The following is a 24,782-nucleotide window of genomic DNA, read 5'->3' on the forward strand; positions in this document are numbered from 1 at the left end:
AAGAGTCAGACACAACCGAGCCACCCAGGTGCCACTGGAGTTGGTGTTCTTAACCAGCAACACAAATACAGTTTAATATGAGAAAAGATAAAATAGAATTCATCTTATAAGTCTATAGGATAAATTCTACATGTGATGGTTTATTTTATGTGTCAACTTGACCAGGCTACAGGGTGTCCAAATATTTGGTCAAACTTTATTCTGGCTATTTCTGAGAGTATTTCTGGATGAGTGCAACATATGAGCTCTCCTGAATCTCCAGCTTGCTGACTGCAAATCTTGGAACTTTTTAGCCTCAATAATTGTGTGAGCCAATTCTTTATAATAAATCTTTCTATATATGTACATCCTACTAGTTAGTTCTGTTCCTCTGGAGAACCCTAATGCACCAACATACCATATTACCATCTTCATAAATGCCCCCCCCAAAGCATTCAATAAATTCAAAACCCATCATGGTTAAAAAAAATAATGAAGAAAATTTTTAAACTGATAAATACGTTTGTGAAAAACCTACTGCAAACTTCCTACCTAGTGGTTAATGTTAGACATGTTCCTTTGGAAAATCAAAAAGATAAGAAAATGTCTACAACTACCACTTTTATTCAACATTGTACTAGAGACCCTAGTTACACAGTAATACAAGAAAGAGAAATAAAAAGCTTAAGGACTAGAGAGGAGAAAAACAAAACAATGTTGCTCCCAGATAAGTCTACACAGCAATCCCAAATAATGTATAAAAGAAAAATTATTCAAATTTCATATACTGATCTAACATAAAATATATAAATATCAATTACATTTTTATATACACAACAAACAGAAAATGTACTGAAATGGAAAATATTGTTTATAATGGCATCAAAAAGAGTAATATGCCTGGGGATAAACTGAACAAAAACTAAGCAAGATGTATATCCAGAAAATTATAAAACCCTATTAAAAGAATACCCTAAAGGAGTAAAGAGATAACCTTGTTTATGGATAAGACAGTATCACAAAAGATCTCCATTCTCTCAAATTTGATCTATAGATTTAATAAAACTCCAATTAAGAAATCCCAATAGGGTTTTTTGGGGGGAGAAGAGGGGGTTGGGAGGGGGAAACTTAAAAGCTGATTCTAAATTTTTTTTTAAAAAAGCAAAGCTGAAACTTAAATTTTTGAAAAAAGCTAAATCTCAAATAGCAAAACACTCCTTAAAAGAATGAAAAAAGTGGGGCAGTTGGCCCTACCTCCTATCAAGGCTTCTTAGTGGAGAAAGGCGGGACTATTCAATAAATGATTCAGAACAACTTGTTATTCATATTGGGAAAAAGTGAAGTTGGATTCCTACATTATATCACACAAAACATACAAACAAACAAACAAAAAAACCACACAGGCAAAATCATAACACATTCACAAGAAAACCTAGGGCAATACCTGTAAGATCTAGGGATAAGGAAAGATTTATTAAAGTCACAAACAGTGCTTAACATTTAGGCAGATAAACTTAATTAACATTAAGAACATCTGTTCTTCAAAAAAACACCATGAATAAAGTAAAAAGGCAAGCAGATTATGAAAAAAAATTCTAGCACACATACCTCAGTTATTAGTACCCAAAATATATATAAAATTCCTCCAATTAGTAAGAAAACAAGCCACTCAAAGGAAAAATAGGCAAGTGAACACTAAAAGAAATAAATTTATAAAAGGATGATCAACTCATATTTCAGGAAAATACAGGCTAAAATCACAGTACAAAATAATTTATAACTACCAGATTGGCAAGATTTTGCCAGTCTGACTGTACCAGTGACTGTGTGAATTAAGGAGAACTTGCTGGTAGTAGGGGATATAAATTGGTACACTTAAAACAGTATCGCATTATCTTGTAAAGCCAATCATGTGTTTATGTTATGATTCAATAATTCTACTTATAGATAATAAATCTAATATACTAGATACATACCCCAAAGAAATATACAGAATATATATATATATATATATATATACATATAGAATGTTCACATCAGAAATAACATTCAAATTTAGGGACATCCATCATTTTCCTTTATATTAAGTTAGTTTTAAGAATTATTAACTTATCCTCTACCAAAAGACAGCTCAATATAATTTTACTTATATTATAAATCTCTCTGTGAGAAAATAAAATTTTCCAGAGTGTATAAACTCTGCCTATAAGTTCTGCATACAATTTGACTCTCCCACCCATAGACATGTATGTATACAATGAAATTCTACAAAGCCATTAAAAATGCAGTTTCAAGTTCTGAATATAAAATAAAATAAAGGTTTCTCAGTGCTCCTCCACCAAAACTAGCCTTCTGATACACAGAAAAGTAAATATAAAGATAGGGAATGTTTGCTTTCATTTCCCCCAGAAATATTTTACTTCTCACATATTTTCAGAATTAGATCTGTAGCCAATTACCTAAGTAACTGCTCTGATTGAAAAGGATAATTAAATTTCCTTTATCTCCCTGAGAGTGCCGAGTGAGTACACAAGAGGGCCAAGAGGTTACAGCACAGATTAGTTCCTATATTAAGCCCCAAGGTGCCAGGAAGACTTAGGTATTTATATTTCAAGGATGAATGAGTCCCAGAAACTTGGGAGATGTCCCAGAGGGCTTAGTGCCTCCTGAAGAGATTTTATTTATTTACTACAGGGTTGGAGTTAATATTCATTACTATTTTCAAGGAGAACTTTCCAGGAGGGGAGGGAGATAGTGGCCTCCTTCCTTTAATAAGTAAAGAAAAACCATTTTTCCTCATCCCTTGCCTGTGGAATGTCCAGCTACTTGCATAGGATAACTGACCTGTCTTTCTTTGGGATGCCCTAAGGTTAAAGACTAGGGCAAAGGAAGGCTAATATATTTATTACTGTGAGGTATTCATTAAATCTCTGATCCATACCGTATGTTGTGTACATACTCAAGATGAAATTATTGAGAACCCAACAGTCCTCAATGCATCTTCCATCATCATTAGAACTATGACGAAAGTAGCTATAGTTAGAATAATTCCCAATGAGATTTGTAGGAAAAGGTATAGTTACACAAAATACCTAGGGTCCATTAGACTCAGTGTATCCTTCTGGAATGCTCATGCCCTCTAAGATACAGAATCTTACTTTATTTCTTAATTCTGGGAAAACCCAGTCCTCCAAGAACCTAATATAGTATTTGCTCAGGTGAATAAAATACCAGTATCTTCCTATCCTGATTCTCACTACTAGAAATGGAACAGATATAATTTTCTGATAAACTCCTCATTGTCAAGACTCAATACTCATTTTCTGAAATGCAAGAACCAAACAGATTTGGATAACCCAGTATCTCACCATATCCAAACCTACTCTCTAAACTTTCACTTTCTGAACTCTGGAATAAATAGATTTTGATTAGGAGGAACAGTTGTATTTCAGAAGAAAACAAGAAATGTAAATATAAAAGTATATTCATATGTAGTGAATGTGCATGTGTGTGTATATGTGTGTGTTCTAAGATGCCTAGCCCAAAGATTTCTAGCTGGTTAGTCAAAAAGTTACTGTTAGGGGCGCCTGGGTGGCTCAGTTGGTTAAGCATCTGCCTTCAGCTCAGGTCACGATCCCAGGGTCCTTGGATCGAGCCCCACACCAGGCTCCCTGCTCAGCAAAGAGCCTGTTTCGCCCTCTGCCCCCCACTTGTGCTCTCTCTCTCTCCTTCAGATAAATAAATAAAATCTAAAAAAAAAAAGTTATTATTAGGTATCCACCAATTCCTAAGTGTATAAACTCTGCCTATAAGTTCTGCATACAATTTGACTCTCCCACCCATAAACATGTATGTATACAATGAAATTCTACAAAGCCATTAAAAATGCAGTTTCAAGTTCTGAAAATTATTGATACTAACCTCCACTTGACTACCTGGAAATTGAGGCTCAACAAAGTGAGGAGTAAAAGGAAGTCAACTGCTGAAAAACTTGTATTGCACATGGCATACCTGTGTAAAAAACTTCTTCCCCTCTCTACTGAAATGTTCCATCAACATTTAAACATGAGCCCCTCTCCTCCGTAACTAACTCCTCCCTTTCAGCTAAACTACACATAATAGCATGTATTCATTTTCTGTTCATTCCTGAACCCATCACAACTGATGCCTGACCTAATCCCTCTATCCAAACTCAATAAAATCAGTATCTATTGTTGGATACATCTAGTAAATATCTCTTAAATCAGCCTCTTATATCATCATTCTTACCCTTCTCCTCCACTGACTACCACCCTCTAATGTAATGCTAGTTTTCTGCCTCATCTCCCCTTTTCAATTCATTCTCTACAGAGTACCCAAATAAATTTCCAAAACACAGATGTGATCATGTCTCACATACAATCAAAATCTCATGCTACTCCCTTTAAAACCCAATTGCTCTTAGGATTACATCCAAACTTCCAAACATTTGAACGCTGCCTACATAACACTGAAGGACACAGCCCCCTACACACTTTTCTAGCCTCATGTCCTACCACTTTCTCTCAACTACTCTAGTATTGTTGCTTTATTTCTTTTCAACCTCACCAAGCATCTTGCTCTTTATGAATCTTCAAATATGGCAGTCTCTACTGGAACAAACCATATCTATTTGAGGAATTCCATTTATCACTGTAATCCAGAAGAATAGTCTCCTTATCTCATTTTTTACTGAAGTATAAACTCTGCATAAGAAAATGATATTCAATAAATATTTGTTGTCACAATCACAAAATACAATAAAGATACTTCATGGGGAAGACTGGCTTGCAGAAGGTCTACCGTCATGGCTAAAATAAAAAGACCATAGTAAAACTGTTCGCTAAATAGTTGCAACAAAGAGACTTTATGGTACTTTCAGAAGCAAAAATGAAATAAGCTGAAACAATATGATCACTTATTCAAATACTTATTTCTAAGGGAGAATGAGGAACATTTTAAAACCTTTCACTCACAAGTTTTTCTTTCTCTAGTTTTTGTAGTAAACTCTCCATGTTACTTCCAATTCTTGTTTTTTCTACAACTTCATAAAGGCTGCAATACATTCCATTCTTCAAAACTGACATAAGAAAAAATACACTGTAAATATTAAATCAAATCTGCTTTTTATATATTTTAATAAAATTAAATTACTTACCTTCACTTGGACCTAAGTAAGTTTCCTTATAAAACAGCGCTGGAGGGATTTTCTGTTTCAGATGATCAATACTCATAACTGTTTCAACATCTAACTTTTCAGGACTGAAAGAAAATTGAAAAGACATGTTTGCCTTACCTATATGTTTAACTCTAGTAATGTTATTTCCTCCCCTCCGCTGCCCACACGAGGATCTTGGTGGAAAGCAGAGCACACTTATTAATATCATAGTTGACTCTAAAGAGGATTTGATATGGGAAGTCCAGATATATACAGAAGTAGAAAAAAAGACTGCCAATATCACCAACCTTCCATCTTTAAGCAAGAAGCTAATCCTATACACCAATTTTACTAAACCAAAAAGGATAAAAGGCTGTCCTTTTATTAAAAGTTCAAGTATGAACTGTTAAAGTAATCTTCAAACATCTATGAAGGCCCATAATATTTACTGGGGTGGTAGCAAAAGATCATTCTAGACCTCTCTATTCCAATATATGCTGCACAGGACTGAAGAGAGTCTATAAATTTTAACTTCACTCACCACATCAAATTCATTTCCAACAAAGAACTGATAACTTCTAAGTCTATCATGTTCAAATTGCTAAATGAAAAATATATCTAATTAGGATAAAACTTTGAAAAATCACTTTTTTAAAATTTAAAATCACTTAGAAAAAGTTTTATGCCATAAATGTGCATGACTAGCCCACTCTCAAACCAAGACAGAAAAGTAGAGGGCTCATTTTGCCAACTAAGTCTCCCAAGTTATCAATTTTTTTAAACAAATCAACATTTATATTCTTTTGGACCAAAGTAAAATTTAAATTTAAGAATCAAAAGCAAAAAAAGGAACTGAATAGTTAGCAACCATTAACTGCTATTTTCTTATAATATAACGTACTTACAGCTTGATAGGCAAAAAAGCACGAGTGGCTGACCTCAGAGAAATATAACACAAAAGCTTTCCTTTATTTAAAAGCTGTCCTTTCCACAAGGTGTAGTTAAATTTATCTAAATAAAAAGAATAACAACACAATTCAGCCACTGGCAGCCCAGAAGCAAATACATGCTTACTAGATAGAAATAAGGGAAACACATCTAGAAACAATGTCTAAGTAGAAGACCAGCAACAACAACAAAAACCAAAATGAACAAAAAACACCCATGACATTTCTATTTACAAGAGAGTTCAAATATTAGGATTTTTGTTTCAGTATCTTTTCTCTTGCAGGGTTATTCCAGCTGCAAAAAATAACAAATTTATTTGTCTAAATGTCTTTATATCAGAAAGTTAAAGAGCAAAGACAATATATTTACTGCCCTCTTACTTCCCCCAAAAGAGACTATATTAAATCCAGTTAACTACATGAATTCCTAATAGCATCTCACACCCTCTACTCACTCTTTTCATTGTGGAGAAACTTGATGACAGAAAATGTCAGTACTGCTTTTAATCTTCTCTAGGTCTTATAAATCCTAAACCTCTGATAAATACAGTATTTTAAAAAGCTGAGTTGTGAAGTTTATTTTTTTATATTTATCCAAGTGCTAATCCTTTGGTCTATTCACAGTATTAGCTTCCAAGAGAGACCTTATACTTGAACAACCAAATGCTGAAGCTACATCATAACATGGCCTCACCTCCTTTATCAGACTTTGCAGATTTTTGTTCATTATAAAAATAAAGCAAAACACTAATTTTTTACTATATGTGCTTAGTTTTTCAATTTATAAAACCAAAGGAAAGAAATAAAAGAATCTTACCTGTGTTTCTATCTGCATTGAAACTGTTAGATCTATAAATAAATTCAAAAACAAAAAAAGAAAAACATTACTGACTGATAAGAAAGTTAACATTCAGGACCTTGACATAAGTGCTATTTTTAATGGTGTAATATACAAGAAAATTAAGTCCTTCATCCAAGTAGGAAGAACATATTAACTACTTATTATAACATTTAATAGATCCACGTCTACATGAAGCAAACAGTTACTTGGCTCAAATTACCATATCTGTACAAATTTATGGGAGCTATTTTTCCCAAAAAGTCATCAGGAGATAAGAGTCCATTAAAGTCTCTGTGAATTACTTTAATAGGTGATGAGATATGAAGAAATAGCCTCAATATATATTTAAACCTATTTATTAAATATTAAATGTTTAATATTAAATATTAAACCTATTCAATAAATATTTACCAAGCTTCTATTATTTACCAGGCACAGTTCTAGGTAACAGGATTACTAGGATGAACAAAGGCTCTGCCTTCACAGAGTTTACAATCTCATGAAGAGGACAAACAACAATCAAAAATTAAGTATATAGTTTACCAGATGATGATGGTTTTAAGTGCTATGGAGAAATAGACAAAGCAACTAAGGGTATGGGGTTAAAAATAAAAATCATGGAAGACCTTGCTGATAAGGTCACTTTTTTTTTAAGATTTTTATTTATTTGACAGAGAGAGAGATAGCAAGAGAGGGAACAAAGCAGGGGGAGTTGGAGAGAGAGAAGCAGGCTTCCCGCTGCGCAAGGAGCCAGATGCAGGACTTGATCCCAGGACCCCGGGATCATGACCTGAGCTGAAGGCAGACGCTCAAACATCTGAGCCACCCAGGCGCCCCTGATAAGGTCACCTTTAAGGAGAGATCTGATAGAAGTGTTAAGTTAAATGATGCCACTAACTGGGAAAAGAGAACAGCAAATGCAGAGGCCCTACGGCAGAAGCATTCATGGTATAGCAAGGATGTTCAATCAATGCTCGTTTTAAATGATACAGAGATCAAAAGATGGAATCAAAGAAGAGGCAAAGAAAATTAAGACAGTTACTATTCCTGGAGGTATGACCTCATAATTAAGTGCTGGGTGTCTTTAAAGATTACTCTTGAAAGGCACTATTTTAAATATATCATGGAAATCATAAATACAGAGCCACAAGAAAGACGAAAATCACCAGTGTCTGGATATCATATGAATTGCTACTTAATGGCTATGGATGGATGGTTACCAGGGTTATTTGCTGACATGAAAAAAGTGTGCTGGATCTCAACTTAAAGGAAGACATGATTTGATCTGGAAAACCAATGAAAAGACTGACCTCAAAAAATGTATTTCATGAAATGTGGCTTTTTAAAACAGTATTTCTAAATTAATAGGTATCAATTTTCCCAACAATTTTCTGGAACCACCACATGGGAAAAAAATAAGGGAAACTGCTTTGTATTTTGTCACCTTACATTAGAGCTTATAAGATATCACCAGTGGTACTCAACTGACTAAAAATCAGAATCACCTAGAAGCTTTTAAAATTATCAATGCCTAGACTACTTAATAAACATTTGATTTTTTAGTTGGTTTGAGGTGGACTGGAGCATCTTTTATAGAAGCTCCCCATTTCTAGGAGCGCTAATACATAAAATTTCACTTTTAAAAACTACATTTTACTCAACTATGCAAACCTTCAATATCAAGAGAAAAAGGGTTAACTGGTGAGGTTTAAGTAAATTTTAGTTTGTATTTCCACATAAATTATGTTTTTCACACTGACCTTTTAAAAGTCATCATGAACACTCATGCATCTAATTAACTGCCAGGTAAGGAAAAAAATGGGAAGAAAACAAAATGTTCCTCCTAATTCGGCAGGGCAGGACATGTAAAATAATATTCTGGATGAAGTCTAAAACTCATGAGTCTTACCTTGATGAAGGCACAAACTTTGGAGTTTGTATATCATCTTTGTAAGTAAAAGATACAACCGCATATGGACATACATGTCTTGGTCTTCGCCTGAGTTCATCAAAGCTATACTCATAAAAATAATACTAAAAATAAGAAAATGCAAAATTAACTTCTGTAAAACAAGATGTACACAGTAGAATCTTTACTTCCCTGATTTTTGAGAAATATAACACCATTTAAACCTCAAACAGAAACTATCTTTAAGCACTGCTTATCAATTTATTTAAAATAATTTGTACTTTATATTCATTTTATGATATAAAATATTCTACTTCTCTATCTCAGATGCACTAGTAGGTACTCTAAAAGCTTACTTCTTAAAAGCTGACCCCTGGGAATGTACAACAAATTTCCTCATAAAAATGTTACAAATGGACATTTGTAAGCTCCCAAGTCAGCCCAGAAAAGTCAATTTGATAGAAAAAAGTAAAATGCTAAGGACACAATCTCAACCAAATCTAGCATTCTGTTCATTATTTTTTTTTTTTAAGATTTTATTTGAGAGAGAAAATGAGTGAGAGAAAAAGTACAAGCTGGGGTGGGGTGAGGGGAGGCAGGAGAGCGGACTCCCTGCTGAGCAGGGAACCTGATGTGGGGCTTGATTCCAGGACCCTGGGATCAGAACCTGAGCCAAGGTAGACACTTAACCGACTGAGACACCCAGGCGCCCCTGTTCATTATTTCAAAAGAAAAACATATTCTTCATGCCAACTGCAGACCAAGCCGCAAAGAGGAGGTGGAAGGGATTATGAACACAGGTGACAAAAGTAGTTAATTCTCTTCTTACTACCCATCTGCCTCTCCCCTTCACCTATTCACAACATTCATTAGGGTTTTGTGACTTGCAGACTAGTGATTTTCATTAAAAAGAATGCTCCAGTTTATAAACAAAGCATTGTCCTTCAAAGTCCATTCCCTTGGGAAACTACTGATTTCAATGTTGTTGCTGCTCTAAAAATGCCTGAAAATTTTTTGGAAACATCAAGCTAGTTTACAGGTTGTTAGAAAAACCTACCTTAAAAAAAAAAAAAAGGAAAAGAAAAAGAAAAAGTTACTGCTACCTTCTGCAACTACTGCCCAAAAAAATCATCAAATGAGCCAGCCCAGATGACTTTGGTGAATAGAATTTTTGCTAAAAGCCCCAACAATATGTCTTGCTTGCCCATTCAGAGTCTTCAAAAAGAGTCAATTATACTTCAATTTATTTATTTATTTATTTTTTAAAAGATTTTATTCATTTATTTGACAGAGAGACACAGCAAGAGAGGTAACACAAGCAGGGGGAGTGGGAACACAAGCAGGGATCCCAGGACCCTGGGATCATGACCTGAGCCGAAGGCAGACACTTAACCGACTGAGCCACCCAGACGTCCCTATACTTCAATTAAAAAAAAAAGTTTCACTTACAACTGAGTGTTAAAAAAGGAACAAGAACAAATTTTATTTTCTATAAATAAAGTGAAGATTAAAGAAAGAAAAAAAAAAAAAAAGAACAGCTCCAGGGGGGTTAGCATACCACTCCTTTTCCCATACAATCCATCTGGCTATATACATTTTTTATACATTTGTTAAAAAATAGCATGCATTTTTTATATAAAGTTTCTATTATAAAGTAATTCCCATTACTTTATACAATAGTCCCCCCCATATACGTAGTTTCGCTTTCCAGTTTCAGCTTCTGTGATCAACCATAGTCCAGAAGATGTTCCTCCTGACAAATGGTCAGAAGGTCAACAGTAGCCTAACATTACACCACAGTAACTACATCATTCCCCTCACTGCATCTCATCATGTAGGCATTTTATCATCTCATATCATCATGAGGGTGAATACAGCACAGTGAGATTTTGAGAGACCACAAAAACTTTATAATTGTTCTTATTTATTATTATTGTGATTAATCTCTTACTGTGCCTAATTTATAAATTAAACTTTATCATAGGTATGCAGGCATAGGAAAAACATAATACATACAGAGTTCAGTACTATCCGTGGTTTCAGGCACCCACTGGGAGCCTTGGACCCTGAGGATAAGGGGGGGGGGGGGCAATTGTAGTCAAACATCATATAAAAACATAGTGACTAAAATTTGGCAAATATATACTTTTTCCTGTTTATCATTTTAAAGCTTAAAATTTAATTCTAAGTTTGCATCTTAGAAAAATGTTAAAATAAAAAAACTATCAAATCAATAGCATAAAATTACATGAATTATGGTAATTCAAGGGTTTTCAACTTTAAAAAGGATGAGTAGTATTTTATTAGGCAGGAGATCTTTCTAGGCCAGAATCTAGGCCAAGAGAAGTCAAGGCTTCAAAATGAAATGAGGTGTGTTGAGGGCAGCGATCATACAAAACACCAGGTTGGCAGAAAGAACTAGACTAAGGAATCTCAATATTACTCTGTAAGTCTAGGGAGCCACACTATGTTTCTGAGCTGTCTTGAAAACACTGAATAAATAGCAGTGAGAGACACTCCGGTAGTGTTATATGGACACCAGAGGTTAGACTGGTGTGGTGGCAGAAGGTACAGAGAAACATTAAAGGATTTGATGACAAATAGATATGAAGTCGTAACACTGAAATGAATCCAAGCACCTACCTGAGTAAGCTCATAGGCTCTGTAAGCCAAAAGTGATGTAACTCTATTGGCATTCTTTGACACGTGACATTCATGCTTTGGTGTTGGGTCCAAAGCACTTTTACTTAATATAGATTCCAGACTTTTAACACCCATGGGGTCGTATATACTCTTTATTTTACCCTAAAATAGACAAAACCTTTTAAGTCCACCTAAACTTATTATTGACTATATAACATTATAAAATACTTCTCCAAATATAGATCACCTATGACAACAGTTCTTTCCTTTAATACCTGGTAACACTCAACACATTTTACCAATATTGAAGCACCAAAAATGACAACTAAAAAGGTGCTGTTTGAATGTGCTTAATAACAAGAAAATAAAAATTTCATTTACAGCCCTGTTCACTAGCCTAAACGACATTACCAACGTATTACCCTCTTTATTTTCTTTGGGAAGGAAATCAAATAAATCAAAGATGGCAAACCACTCTCGAAAATATCTTTATATACTAAACTAAGCAAGGACTGATTTTAATTTAATCAAACTCCTAAAGACAGGGCCAACTAAAATCCAAATCAAATGTCCTTGATATATGAAATGTAAATGTTAAAATTACCTTCATTATTTTAAAAATAACAACATCGCCCACTGCCCCAGGTTCCAAAGGATTAGCTTGTAATAAATCAGCATACCTAGAAAGATAGATACCTAGTGAAGAGGGAAAAATTAAAGAATTTGAATAAGGGCACAAATACAAAAAAGAAAATACAAACATTTAACCTAATGATAAGAGATAAAAAAGGTATGACACCTTTAAAAATGTAATGACAGTAAAGATAGCTGATATTTAACCAAGACAGAAACAACAAAAAGAACCAGAAACATGAAACTAAGTCTAAGTTTCTCAAAATCACCAGGACTAGACTGACTTTAAAAAAGAAAAAAAAGAGATAATCTTTGATCAATCTGAAGTAAGCAAAATCAGAAACAAAGGGTAAAACCGGTTTCACATTACAGAATCTGAAACTATCCTCCTTTTCTAGGAACATGACAAGGCATACATAAATTTAATTTTAAGGAATGCAGCAGAATTAATATGTTTAAAAGGCAACAGTAGATAAGTGGAAAAAAAAAAAAAGATTACCCATGGAAGGACTGCCAAGAATTGTTATTTTGGACTGGCCCACCTGTAATCCTTTTTCACATATGCTTTGGACCTAAATAAACAAAACACTTCATCTCACAATCATAATACATTAAAAACATGAAAAGGTAATTTGTCAAGTTGCTCTATAAAACCCAAGCTTCTAAACTTATGTAGGTTCTGCATTACAGAAATTTTATATATATGACACTTTATGACTAAATATCAATGTGAAACTGGCTTATGCTTCCAATGTAACCATAGCTGGAATCCATTTTTGTTTATACTAGGTGTGACAGATAGTCAGAATTCATGCCACCCACATATATAAACATTCCCTTTTAGGGAGAATTAGAACTGGCAAAATATTTAAATAAAAATTCCACCTAAACATCTTCAATTGAAGGAGAAAAAATAGTTCCCAGCACATATAACCTACAATATAGAATATAATCTATTTTAATAAAGGGAGAATTATTCATTATCAAGCACATCCTAGGGAAAGAAAATGGGTTTGGTCAGAAAAAATTTAAGCACATCTGAAAAGCAATTACATGACAATGAAATACCTTGCCCTACTAAATCATTTCTTCCATTTATACCTCATATCATTTACACTAACTTATAAAATAGTTTATAATTTTCAAGTGTATTGTTACATTGCAAAACTAGTAACTTAACAATGGAAACATCCTCAAATTGTTTTTTATAAAGAGTTCACTTACCTGGTATCGATCAACCATAAGAAATGCATAGGATTCTGAAAGTTCTTTATCTAAACGACCATCAAACTTCAGTTCTCTTCGCTTTTCTGTGAACTAAACAAAACTAAATCTATAACAACTCCTTAGTATGTGATTATGTCTTTCAAGCTAAGAGCTTCAGTAATTTTATTCCTAAGAAATCCCAAATGTAACCAAAGTAGAAATTATCTTTTCTCTCCTTGTATTTTCTGTGCTTCAATTTTTTCCTCATAACTAGCTCTTTACCTCATAATAATCAAATAAGCATCTAGTGTTTATCAATTTTAACTAAATTTCTACTAAAATTTTACCACATTCCAACTCTCCCACAGATTTTTAAGTTCATGTTTTAGTTACCTTTGGATCTCTCAGTTTACTTAACATGATGCACTGCATACAGTAGGTGGTTTAATAAATCTCTGCTGAATGATCAACTTTTGGACTATAAACTCAATCAGGACACGGAAAAGGTTCCATTTCTTTAAAACTATAGTCTCAATGCCAACTATGTAAGACATGTACCATACATACTGCCAGGATAAAAAAAACAACTTTGTCTAAGTATAACTAAACTGCAAGTCACTGACTTTCACTTTTAGATACAAGCAAACAGATATACATTCAAAATATGGAGCTCACATCTAATAGATTTATATGCAGTATTCAAATAATTACCAATGTTCAGTAATATGATTAATCATTAGACTAAATTTTCATATAAAATTAATAAATAACCCCTATCGTACCATGAAACCACATCAAACTATCAAGGTTTTAATTTTCTTGGGGAGCCAGTAACTTCATGGATTCTCTCAAAATTAATTCTGGTAGCACTGGGTTAACCAACTCACAAAAGTACATAATTAATAATATTTCATGTGCCCTAGGAAGCAATAAACACATAAAATATTTCTAAACATCTCATTTATATCATCTCAGAATATGCATTCTGGCTTTTCCTAAAAATATTCTAATTTGTACATGAAACTTTTTTTACACTTTTTCACTAAGAATTTCTACTAGTGATAGTAAGAAAATTCAGCTACTAAGCAATAACTGGGGAAAAAATTAAGCATATCCTAAAAAATATATACATTTGATTTCATTAATTATCTTCCAATTTAGACATAATATAGATTATAGATTTCATTTAATTAATATGCACTTAAAAGAGCAAAGGGCCTTATAAGGTTATAATTAAGCCATTATACAGTAAGCTATTCCTATGTTTAAGATTCATTTTCAGTAAGTTATTTTACATAATTGAACATTAACTTATCCGAACAAATAAATAGTGCTATATCAACAATACTCTGAAGAAAAAAGATGTGATTTAAAACTTGTTTTCCTTTCCATAATTTGGCTTTCCTAAAAACTAGCGTTTTTAAAGAAAAGGAACATAAAACAACTTCCAGACTATTAACTGGTTCTGAAGAATCTTACAATATGCACAATTTAAAACGTACCTCCTTAATTGACATACAATAAATTACATGTCCTAAAAAAAAAACAAAAACCAAAACATACCTCCTTTTCCAAAAGTTCATTATGTATCAAGCAAGCACGTTTGTAGTTAAAATTTGTTACTGAGGTTGGTTCAAGGTAAGATGAATGGAGAATATTTAGAACATCTTCAAATTCTCGAGAGCCTGGAGTTAATGGCTGAAAAAGTGCTAAAACAAAAAAAAAATTAATTTTAACATGATTCCATCTTAAATGTAGTCTCTTAAATTTTGTGGGTTTAATATCACTTTTAAGTGAAGTTGAAAAAAGTCATCAAGGCTATCTTATTTTGTGATATTCAAAAGAGACACATTAATTCCCTGAAGAAAAATTACAGTTCCCTACATTGACCAGTTCCTTCAGCAATGAGCATCTGGCATTACAGATGTAGACAAGAGGTTACAATTTTGCAAAAACTTAAGAATGCTGCGATAGGCAACGTAAATTGCTTTAACGCTCTCATAAGAAAGAACCTGTGCCTATCCTCAACTTGTCTCCACTCCTATCTTATGTTACACTGAAATAGTATGTCTATGACCATTTACTTCAGCAAACTACATGCTTACAGCATAAATGAATGTATAAAAACATTTAAGACAAACTTAGGTGTCTATAAAATTATTCTATTTGGTTTTTAGTACTAAAATTAAAATAAAATACGCTACTTCCATTGCTTTCTTGTATTACCAACATATAGTAGAACATTTATTATGAAAGCTTAGTGAAATGGAAAGATGTAGAGCTTTGGAGTCAAGCCTGGACACAAATAACAAATCTAGCATTTATTAACTTTGTGGGAGAGTCTTAGTAAATCAACCAAAAATAAGCTCAGTTCTCTAATCTGTAAAAAACTCTAGTTATCCTAATAACCACTAAATTCTACATTCCACACATAAGACAACACATGGGAAAAGCTCTAAGCACAGCATCCAGTATAAAGACAATGAAATTGTTTATCCCCCCTCCTACAACTTTCCACACCCCCATTTAATTTTTAAAATACTTAAAAGTCAAATATCCAATTTGTTCTTGGACCAGTGGATTAGTGGTCTAATAATTTCAAATTTCCACTTTATGCATGAAATAGTTTAACTTACTAATAAATTTCAAAAGTCTACACATATAAATGTTCCCTAAGCCAAAAAAGGAACCATTTATATTTCACTGTATATAGAAGTATCCAAAGAACTTATGTTATACTGTATTACCTTAACTTCTTTTGAGATATTATTTCTGAAGAGAATAAATGTCACAGTCAAAATACTTTTAGGCTACTACTAAAAACAGTGTTCTGCTTGTACATATTCTTAAAGATACTAGAGAGCAGCTGTTTACTGTAGTTTCTATACATAATATTAGGTTTTAAAGGACATGATTTCAAATGACATATCCATCCATCCATTTACCACACTACGTATATATTACAAAAGTGTCTGTAAAAATGTAACATTCAATAACAAAGTGTATATAAACGGTTCCTACTACTTTGGGATCCCACACTAAAAGAAATAAAGCCAACACAGTTACGATGCAATAGACACTAGGGGTAAGCAGGGGGAAAAAAATCACTCAAAAGAACATACTATTAAACACAAAATGTGTCCTACAATCAAATTTGTAGATGAATATACTCAATAATCTATTGATTAAGGTCCACAAGAGCAAGAACTGCATCTGCTTTGTTCATTACTCTATCTTTATCATATGCCAGTAGCTAGAACTGTGAGCACTGGCCCCAAGTAAGTTGAATAACTACATAAGTTAGTAAAGAAAATAAGAATAAACTTTGTCAAAGATTTTTTTAAAACTAAATACAAATATATCCTACAACTACCAAAGTATCACTGCTATCATCTTAAGTCTTACAAATTCACCAATTCAGTAATATGTAAAACAAAATGAAAGCTTAAAAGAAATACACCCTCATTCAAATCTGTTTTACAGAATGTGGTAGGAAAAAACATCTTTGTGACTGTTCCCAACTAAGTTGGGAGAAACTTGGCAAGGAAAACAGCATGTGGAATAGTCTTTATAGGCTTTCACATCCAAAATGGGTTAGGTAGGATTTTAAAAATTGGGTTTTATGCAGGACTGATTTTTGTTTCTAACAAAGTGACTTCAGACATCTAAAATGGCTCCACCCAAAAGTACCATATGGCATTAAACTTCTGTAAAATTTTATGCCTAAATTATTTTCCTTAGTTAAGCTGTCCCAACACTATTCCCACCATTGATCTAATCATACATGAAAAATTATATCATTTTAATTTATATAGAAATTAACATTCCAATTCTCAGAGAAGTACTAAACAGTTGTTTTATTTCATTATGTCCTATAGTCATGTCAAATGTACTCAAGTAGACTGCCAGGGGGGGAAAATTAAAGATGAAAATATAGAAAAAATGCCTGTGTCCGAGGTATTTTCTATTTCAAATGACTCCGTTGGCTTTAATACTTAGGGCAGTTATAATTTTTTTTCCCCTCCCAGTTATCATTTCTACAAAAATAATGTAACTATTTTTAAGGATTTCAAGTCAATGTGCTGGTAATAATTAGAAATTTAACAAGTTTATGTTCTGAATGTACATTCCCAAGTTGCCTATTTTGTACTTAATAATCCTCTTAACACTGAAAATCCTTTGGTCACTTCTCTTAAAGAAAAAACATATGTACCATAATCTTAATTATGGGTCATTATTTGAGGCAATAATAAACAACCCTGTGATTATCCAAATGGGGAATAGAACATTTTATACAGTAATTATTTCACTTAATAAAGTATCCAATATATTTTTCTCTGGATTCTGACAATTACTGAGTCTAATCATTAGTGGGTCATTATTACTATTCAGATACTATACTGTTTACATGCATTATCTCATTTAATCATTAAAACCATCCTATGAAGTTCAATTATACCCATTTCACAAACGAACCTAACAGCTAACAGCTAATGTGGCCCAAGGTTACATAGTTAATGAATAAATAGGGCAGGTAGGATTCAAATTCAGGCCGCGTAGCTCCAAATCTTGTATCCTGAGCTCTAAGCAAAAGAAAAGATTTATATACGTGTATACAAGAGCTGAAACTAATCATGACAGAGCTGGAAAAAAAAAATTGTTTCCTTTTTAGACCAAGAAATTATACAGAACGCTTAGACACAGGAAATTAGGTATAAAAGGAAAAGAACTTGATGTCCAGGATTATGCTCTTTATAGCTTATGTGGCTTCTGTAAAATCTCTTTTCTCATTTTAATGCATTTAACAGGGCCAAAAGCTCTCACGCTGACTTATAAAGGTTAAGAGAAGTAACAGTTCTTCCACACACAGAAATCCTGCAAATAAGCAAAATTATGTTTTTCAATCAAATACATGTCAGACACATGGCTAATGAGTTGACTTTTGTAATTCACAAGGTTTCCTTATTGACAAAATTGATTATAGATATTTTATGGGACTGAAGTGCAGATTTAGAAAGACATTAGAAGATTTATAATTCAGACAAGGAAAAGGATTGTATCACAGAATTAGAACTAGAATTCAGGTCTCCTGACTTCATATTATCCATGCTATCAGAGTATTTTTTTATAACTGGTAGCATACAAGAAAACATATTCAATTTAGGGGCGCCTGGGTGGCTCAGTCGTTAAATGTCTGCCTTCGGCTCAGGTCATTGTTCCAGGGTCCTGGGATCGAGCCCCACATTGGGGTCCCTGCTCAGTGGGGAGCCTGGTTCTCCCTCTTCCACTCCCCCTATTTGTGCTTTCTCTCTTGTGTCTCTGTCAAACAAGTAAATAAAAAATCTTAAAAAAAAATACTCAATTTAATGTTATATTTAAACAGTTGGAATAGACATAAAGTTTAGGTCATGAAACAGCTTAGTTCCTTAGTCAAAGGAACACTTTTTTCAATTTTACCAATTTACATAATTCAATGCCATGTATTAAGATGTATATATGTAAAAGAAAACAAAAAAATCATAACTACATATATGTAAAAACAAACTAACTTTTAAAATAAAGGACCACTGTTACCAAAACATAAAAATAAGACAATGTGAACTACACATTCCAATTTAAAGTAACTAATTCATGGAAGAAAAGGAAACAGCCAAGAGTGGGCTGTGGATCATGTGTATTCTGCAATTCTCTGAATCCATCTCTCTGATGTCTACTGGTATTGATTAAAATACAACAAATACCCATGTTCCAATAATTTACTTGAAAGACTTTAAAAATCATTTTTCTTCAGTCTAATAAAATTGCTACAGACATTATACTTTAGGAATGGAGGTTTCATCTCTAAATCAAGACTGAACATAATGGGGTGCCTGGGTGGTTCCGTCAGTTAAGCGTCTGCCTTCGGCTCAGGTCATGATCCCGGGGTCCTGGGATCAACCCCAGCATAGGGCTCCCTGCTCAGGAGGAAGTCTGCTTTTCCCTCTCCCTCTGCCCCTCCCCTACCCACTGGTGCTCTCTAATAAGTAAAATCTTTACATAAATAAATAAACAGAACATAGTGCAGAATCAACAATGAATATGCTGGCAGGGACTAGAGAGACAAGCACAAATATGAAACTATTAACTTTTTCTGGCCTGGGGAATAAGTCAAAGAAAATTTTACTTCTACTATTTAGAATGTATATACACCTATCAAATGTTTATATGGATGACAGGATTGTGCCAATACTTCCCTGCTTATTTCTATGTAGGGAGATCTATGGTACTTAGAACCCAATCACCCATATACAACTACTGAAACACCATGCAAATATCTTCAAAGGAGACTTTGCCTCAAAGTCTTCAAAAAGACAACTGCAAATTTTTGGGAAAAGATGGGTGTTAGGGAGGAGAATGAGCCATTAATTCTGCTGGACTAGACCAGCATGGATGCAGGTACATGAGTAGTCTTGTGCCCTACATAAAACATTAACCAGTAAACATTTTCCAGAAAGTGAATCATCACTATTTCATTTCCCAAGAACTTTGGAGGGAAAAATTATATCAAATTACCAATTTTAATTTGCTTTTAGACTTATAGTATTAGATTTTAAAGTAAAAAAAGGCAAGAGTGAAACATCTACTGACAAGATGCAATTGTACAATTTGGTTAAATGTCAGAACAGTGCCTCTTTACACTATAGATAATAGCCCAGCCAATAAACACCACTACATCAAAGAGTAAATTTTACTCTTCCAGTCAATAGTTATGTCATTTAATCTGTCAGTACCGATTAAATGTGTTAATAAGTTCTGAATCTCAAAATATTCCAAAGATGAAGATATACTAAATATTTCTAAATGTTACAGAGGGTAAAAAAATTTTTACCAGATCAGATCAAAAGCTAACAAAAACACTTAGATTACAAAAAAAGAAGTCTTGTTACAGTTTGAGTAGTGGTAAGTACTATACACTTACCAGCTGTAAGTTCAAATTCCAACTCTATCTTTTACTAGCTGTATGACCTTGAACAAGTTATCTGACTGCGCATTACTTCGGTTTCCTCATCTGTAAAATGGGAATAATACCTACTACATGGAATTGTTGAGATTTAGTTAATGTGTGTAAATTGCTTTAAACAATGCCTCCAACTTACTAATAAGCACTATAAAGTGTCTGCCAATATTAATTAGAACGGCAGTATTCTAGATGTTATGCTATTGTCAATACCAAAAAAATAACTTGGAGTCAGCAAGTTATACTCATGTATTATTTAAGGTACCAAAAATAATCAAGTCATGTTAAATTTCACTGGAAAAGCATAGTCACAAGCCAAGGTCTGCCATATTAAAATATGAATGCAAAAGAATCTTTCATACTGAAAGGTTCAGAGGTATCTACTGAAAATGATCTAACATTCACGATAAAAGACTCAGATGACCACAACTAATAGCTAGCCAAATCCTGTACATAAAGTGATACCTTTCAAGAGATGATTTGGGGATGAAGTGTGAAACTAGCAGCACCTGCTGTACTATTTCTGATAAAGCATTTTTTTAAATTATGAAAACTTCAATTTTTCTATTAAGTTCTATAACCAAACACTATCTTCTTTCAACTTGGACAGGATAAAGTCCATGGTGGTAAAATAGCTGCTTATTTAAGTTTTAAAAGCTCTATTTAAATCGTTACTGCATCATTTGCACAACTGCTGCTTAGTGCATAAAGTATTTTCACTAAACATGAAAAAAGTCCAGTGTGTTTTATTTTCCTTACCTATAACCTCCCTGACAAGACAAAAGTTGACAACCTTTTGCCTCTAAGTGAAAATAGAAAACATAAATTTTCCCCAAGGAGCATCAGACTCAGGGGAGAAAGCAACTAGGTTTTAGATTTCCTAATTCCTCAATTATATTCACTTCTAGTGTGTTCAAATAAAGCCTATTTTACAGTAACCTCTGGATTTACCTAATTAAAAAAACCACATGTAAACACAGTGCCTTTCAACATTTCCTGGTGACTTCCCTAGTCGCAAACCAAACTATGAGGATTTCTACAACAATATTCTGGTCCTATCAAAAGACGGTAAATCCATGGTTTAAGATGTACCATAAACCATATTCTTGGGCACTTAAAAGAGGAAAAAAAAAGGAAAACAAAAAAAATGGACTTCAAAATTTTATCAAGCTAGGAACAATTTGAAAAAAGTTCAATCTCCTACCTCTTTACCACAGCCCACCTGAATGTACTTCCAACCTATTCTCTGCCAACTGGTAATTTAGGATGAGCAGCTAAATTTCCTTAGAGACTATACATCCTAACAAAATAAAGAACTGACAGCCCTGACCTTTACAAGTATCCTCTTGAACTCTAAAATACATTAATTCATTTAAAAGATATTTCTAGAAACATTCCTCATGCTGGTGGACAAAGGTAACTTTATTTTTGTCAACATCGTTTCTCACACCAAGGATTTCCTTGGCTTTGTCATGGAAATAGAAATTAACAGTTGGACTTCGTTCCTATCTTACTGATAAAAGGCTCTAACAATTTCAGTTGTGCAAATGGAGATAAGCACATGGAAAAAGGAAGCTCATGCTTAATTCAAGATTCCAAGTCTTTACTAAGATTTAAATTACAAATTAAAAAGCGTTCTGCAAAAAAAATTCCTATAATTTTCCAAAAAGTAAATCATGAAATACTAAACCACGCAGTAAAACAAAAAAACTTTAAATTGACTAAATCCAGAGTATCCCAAATCACTGGATAGTCAAAAATAGTCTAATAGAAAATGGTAATACTAATTTTGATCTCCATTAGAAAGGTGTCATAAAATAGCATTAAGTTTTAAACAGATAAAAGTAGTTCATGTAACTGTTCCTATATTGGTTCCAAAATCTAGACTGGCCTTTTTAAAAAAAAAAAAAAAACGAAACAAAAACCCTAAGTTCTCTCGTCTGCAAGATCAAGTTGGTGACACTTGGGCATAAGCTTCTATTTTTTTCCATAGGGAAATTACTGCCCCAAGAACCTACCTTCCCATTCTTCTCAAATACAAGAGAAAACATACTAAAGTTTGGATTTAAAGAGAGAGACCTATTTAATCTAACGCTTCAAAAACAAGGGGAAAAATCTACATGGAAATGAAGTGTGATGGAAAATACCAGTGTGCATGGATCACATCTAATGGAGGTTTCTAAACAAGGGGGAGACGCTGACATCGAGCAAATTCCAAGTAGACACTTAGAGCTGAAGAATTTCCAAAGGGAGAAGCACTTGTGGTCCTCTGAATGCAATGGCCTTGGAGAAAGCCCCAGAATCCATGGCCACGGGCTATTTCCACAGTGAGACTTGTCAGAAGCATCCTTAGGAGGACACACCAGCTTCTGTGCCTTCAGGGGCTGGGAGGGAGGGGCGCCGAGCTCCATCTTTCCTCTCTGGGAGCTGCAGCCTTACGGACAAGCTTCAAACCTGAGCTACTTCCAACTTCCACGGGGACAGGGGAGCAGCGGAGCGTGGTTCCACCGCTTTCCTCTCGCACCAGGCGCAGCAGCTGGGTGGCCGTGACAGTGAGGGGAGAGGCGGCTGGCGCTGCATGCGTGTTTACGTGTCTCGGATGGGTGTGGGAAGAAGAGACAGAGAGGTTCTAATGAAAAGATGGAGGGGAGAGAGAAAGAGGGGTTGGGGAAGAGGGGAAGCACCACCTTTCTTTTCTCTGCTCTTCCTGGGGATCTGAAAACTCCTCCTAACGGGTCTTTCGGGCTCTTCGGGGCCTTTGAGGAGAGCGGCTGCGCCCGCCTCAGACGAGTCCTGAGGCTGCTCGTGGCTGACGCTCGGGGCGGCCGAGGCCGCAGCGGTCTCCTCAGGCCCGGCGCCGCCGCCGGGCTCCGCGATGCTGAGGCCGCCGCCGCCGCCGCCATTTTGTGGGGAGGACTCAAGCTCCGGAAGCGCCTGCTTCATCTCGTCGTCTCCGCCGCCGCCACTTTCCCAGCTCGCATCCGTCGGCGGAGAGGCCTCCGTCTCCCCAGCAGTCGCCATCGCGCCGGCGTGAGGAGCTCCGGGAAGCTTCTGCCGGCAAGGTCGGCGGGGGTGGGGGGAAGGGGCGGCGGGCCGGCCTCGCCACCGAGCTGCTCTCAGCCCACCCACTCCCTTCCCCCCGTGGCCGCGAGCCGCGGTCCCGGCCCAGCAGCCTCTCGGGGGCCCAAAGCTGGCGCCCCAACCGTGCCGCCCGGCCCCAGGAGCCGCTCCTCGCTCGGACAGTTCTTCTGCCGGCCCCCGCCACTCAACGTGCTCGCGTCGGGGCCGGGAGGAGGCGGGCCCGCCGCGGACCGCTGCGCCAATGAGGGCGCGGCGCCCGCCTCTGCGGGTGCAGATGGACGGCGCAGGAGGGCGGAGCCTCGGGGCGCCCGAGCCCGCCAAAAGGGGCGACGGCAACGCCCTGCCAATACCTCGACGCCGCGGACCGCTTCGGAGTGGATAGAACTTAAGGCGAACTGCAAGTTCCCGGACGGCTCCCGACCAGCGGTGCAGGGGAGGGAGGTGCGCCTGGACCGGTCCCGCGAGCCCAGGCGTCGCCTATCGTAGTGATATAACCCCTATCTCGGCTCACGAGTTTCCTCCAGCAAAAGAGGAGTCAAGCAATGGATGCAGGAGAAACCCAGCTCTGTGAAATATTTACGTGCACATGTGGGCCTGGAGAGGAGATAAGACAATGGACCACAGCGAAAACAATCTGAAAGCCTCCGGGCCCCACCATCTGCCTTTCCCACCGGATCTTGCATCTTTACAATACATTCTCCCCGCCCTCTTTGATCTTAAAGGGTTAGAACCAGTGGCACCTCTCCAGACAGCAGTCAATGCCTGGGATCCTTTTTTGTTGTTGTTGTTTTTAAATTTTTTAATTTAAGACGGAGAGAAAGAGACCGAACGAGCATGCGCAGGGGGGAGGGGCAGAAGCAGGCTCCCCGCTGAGCAGGGAGCCCGACGCGGGGCTAGATCCGAGGATTCTGGGATCATGACCTGAGCCGAAAGCAGCTGCTTAACCGACTGAGCCACACAGGAACCTCCAATACCTGGGATCCTTTCGTGTGACTTCACAGCCTAGTGTTAACAAAATTTGGTTCTGGGGAGCTTAAGGGGGGGGTTGCTGGCTTCTAGACTTTTTTCCTTTGGTGTTTTGAGTTTTCCTGTATCGAGTATATATTAAAGAAAAATCTCTAAGTTTACCACCACGTTAAAAGATATACAGCAGGTGGTCGCTCGCCCTTAAAACAATTTGTCAAGTGGAAGGCATTTTAAATACTTGATGCTAACTAAATTGAAACCACTATCATGGGTTATCTTGAGTACAGACAGTATTCACAGGGTGCTTTCTATACGCCAGGCACTGGACAAAGCAGTATACGTACTGTATCTCCATTTAATCCTCACAACAACAGATATCAGGAAGATCTATTGTGCATAATTTA

The 24,782-nt window shown here is 35.6% G+C and overlaps 1 protein-coding gene across 8 annotated transcripts in view; it reads right to left on the reverse strand.

Annotated features, from left to right (window-relative positions):
* The window catches only part of TASOR (transcription activation suppressor), a 50,328-nt gene extending 26,739 nt beyond the window's left edge, over window positions 1-23,589 (reverse strand). For all 8 annotated transcript variants that reach the window (XM_025885497.2, XM_073901379.1, XM_025885496.2 and 5 more), the window contains exons 1-11: window positions 23,019-23,589; window positions 14,898-15,043; window positions 13,353-13,445; window positions 12,628-12,700; window positions 12,100-12,191; window positions 11,496-11,657; window positions 8,853-8,977; window positions 6,920-6,951; window positions 6,061-6,166; window positions 5,156-5,259; window positions 4,974-5,077 (exon numbers count right to left, since the gene is read on the reverse strand). In XM_025885497.2, coding sequence (XP_025741282.1) covers window positions 4,974-5,077; window positions 5,156-5,259; window positions 6,061-6,166; window positions 6,920-6,951; window positions 8,853-8,977; window positions 11,496-11,657; window positions 12,100-12,191; window positions 12,628-12,700; window positions 13,353-13,445; window positions 14,898-15,043; window positions 23,019-23,352 — 1,371 coding nt within the window. In that variant the 5' untranslated portion in view covers window positions 23,353-23,589. The remainder of the gene's footprint in view (window positions 1-4,973; window positions 5,078-5,155; window positions 5,260-6,060; window positions 6,167-6,919; window positions 6,952-8,852; window positions 8,978-11,495; window positions 11,658-12,099; window positions 12,192-12,627; window positions 12,701-13,352; window positions 13,446-14,897; window positions 15,044-23,018) is intronic.
* Window positions 23,590-24,782: the final 1,193 nt, after the last annotated feature.

The sequence above is a fragment of the Callorhinus ursinus genome, unplaced genomic scaffold (assembly GCF_003265705.2).
Source record: "Callorhinus ursinus isolate GAN/ISIS: 27379988/994484 unplaced genomic scaffold, GSC_fseal_2.0 scaffold15, whole genome shotgun sequence".
NCBI lineage: Eukaryota > Metazoa > Chordata > Mammalia > Carnivora > Otariidae > Callorhinus > Callorhinus ursinus.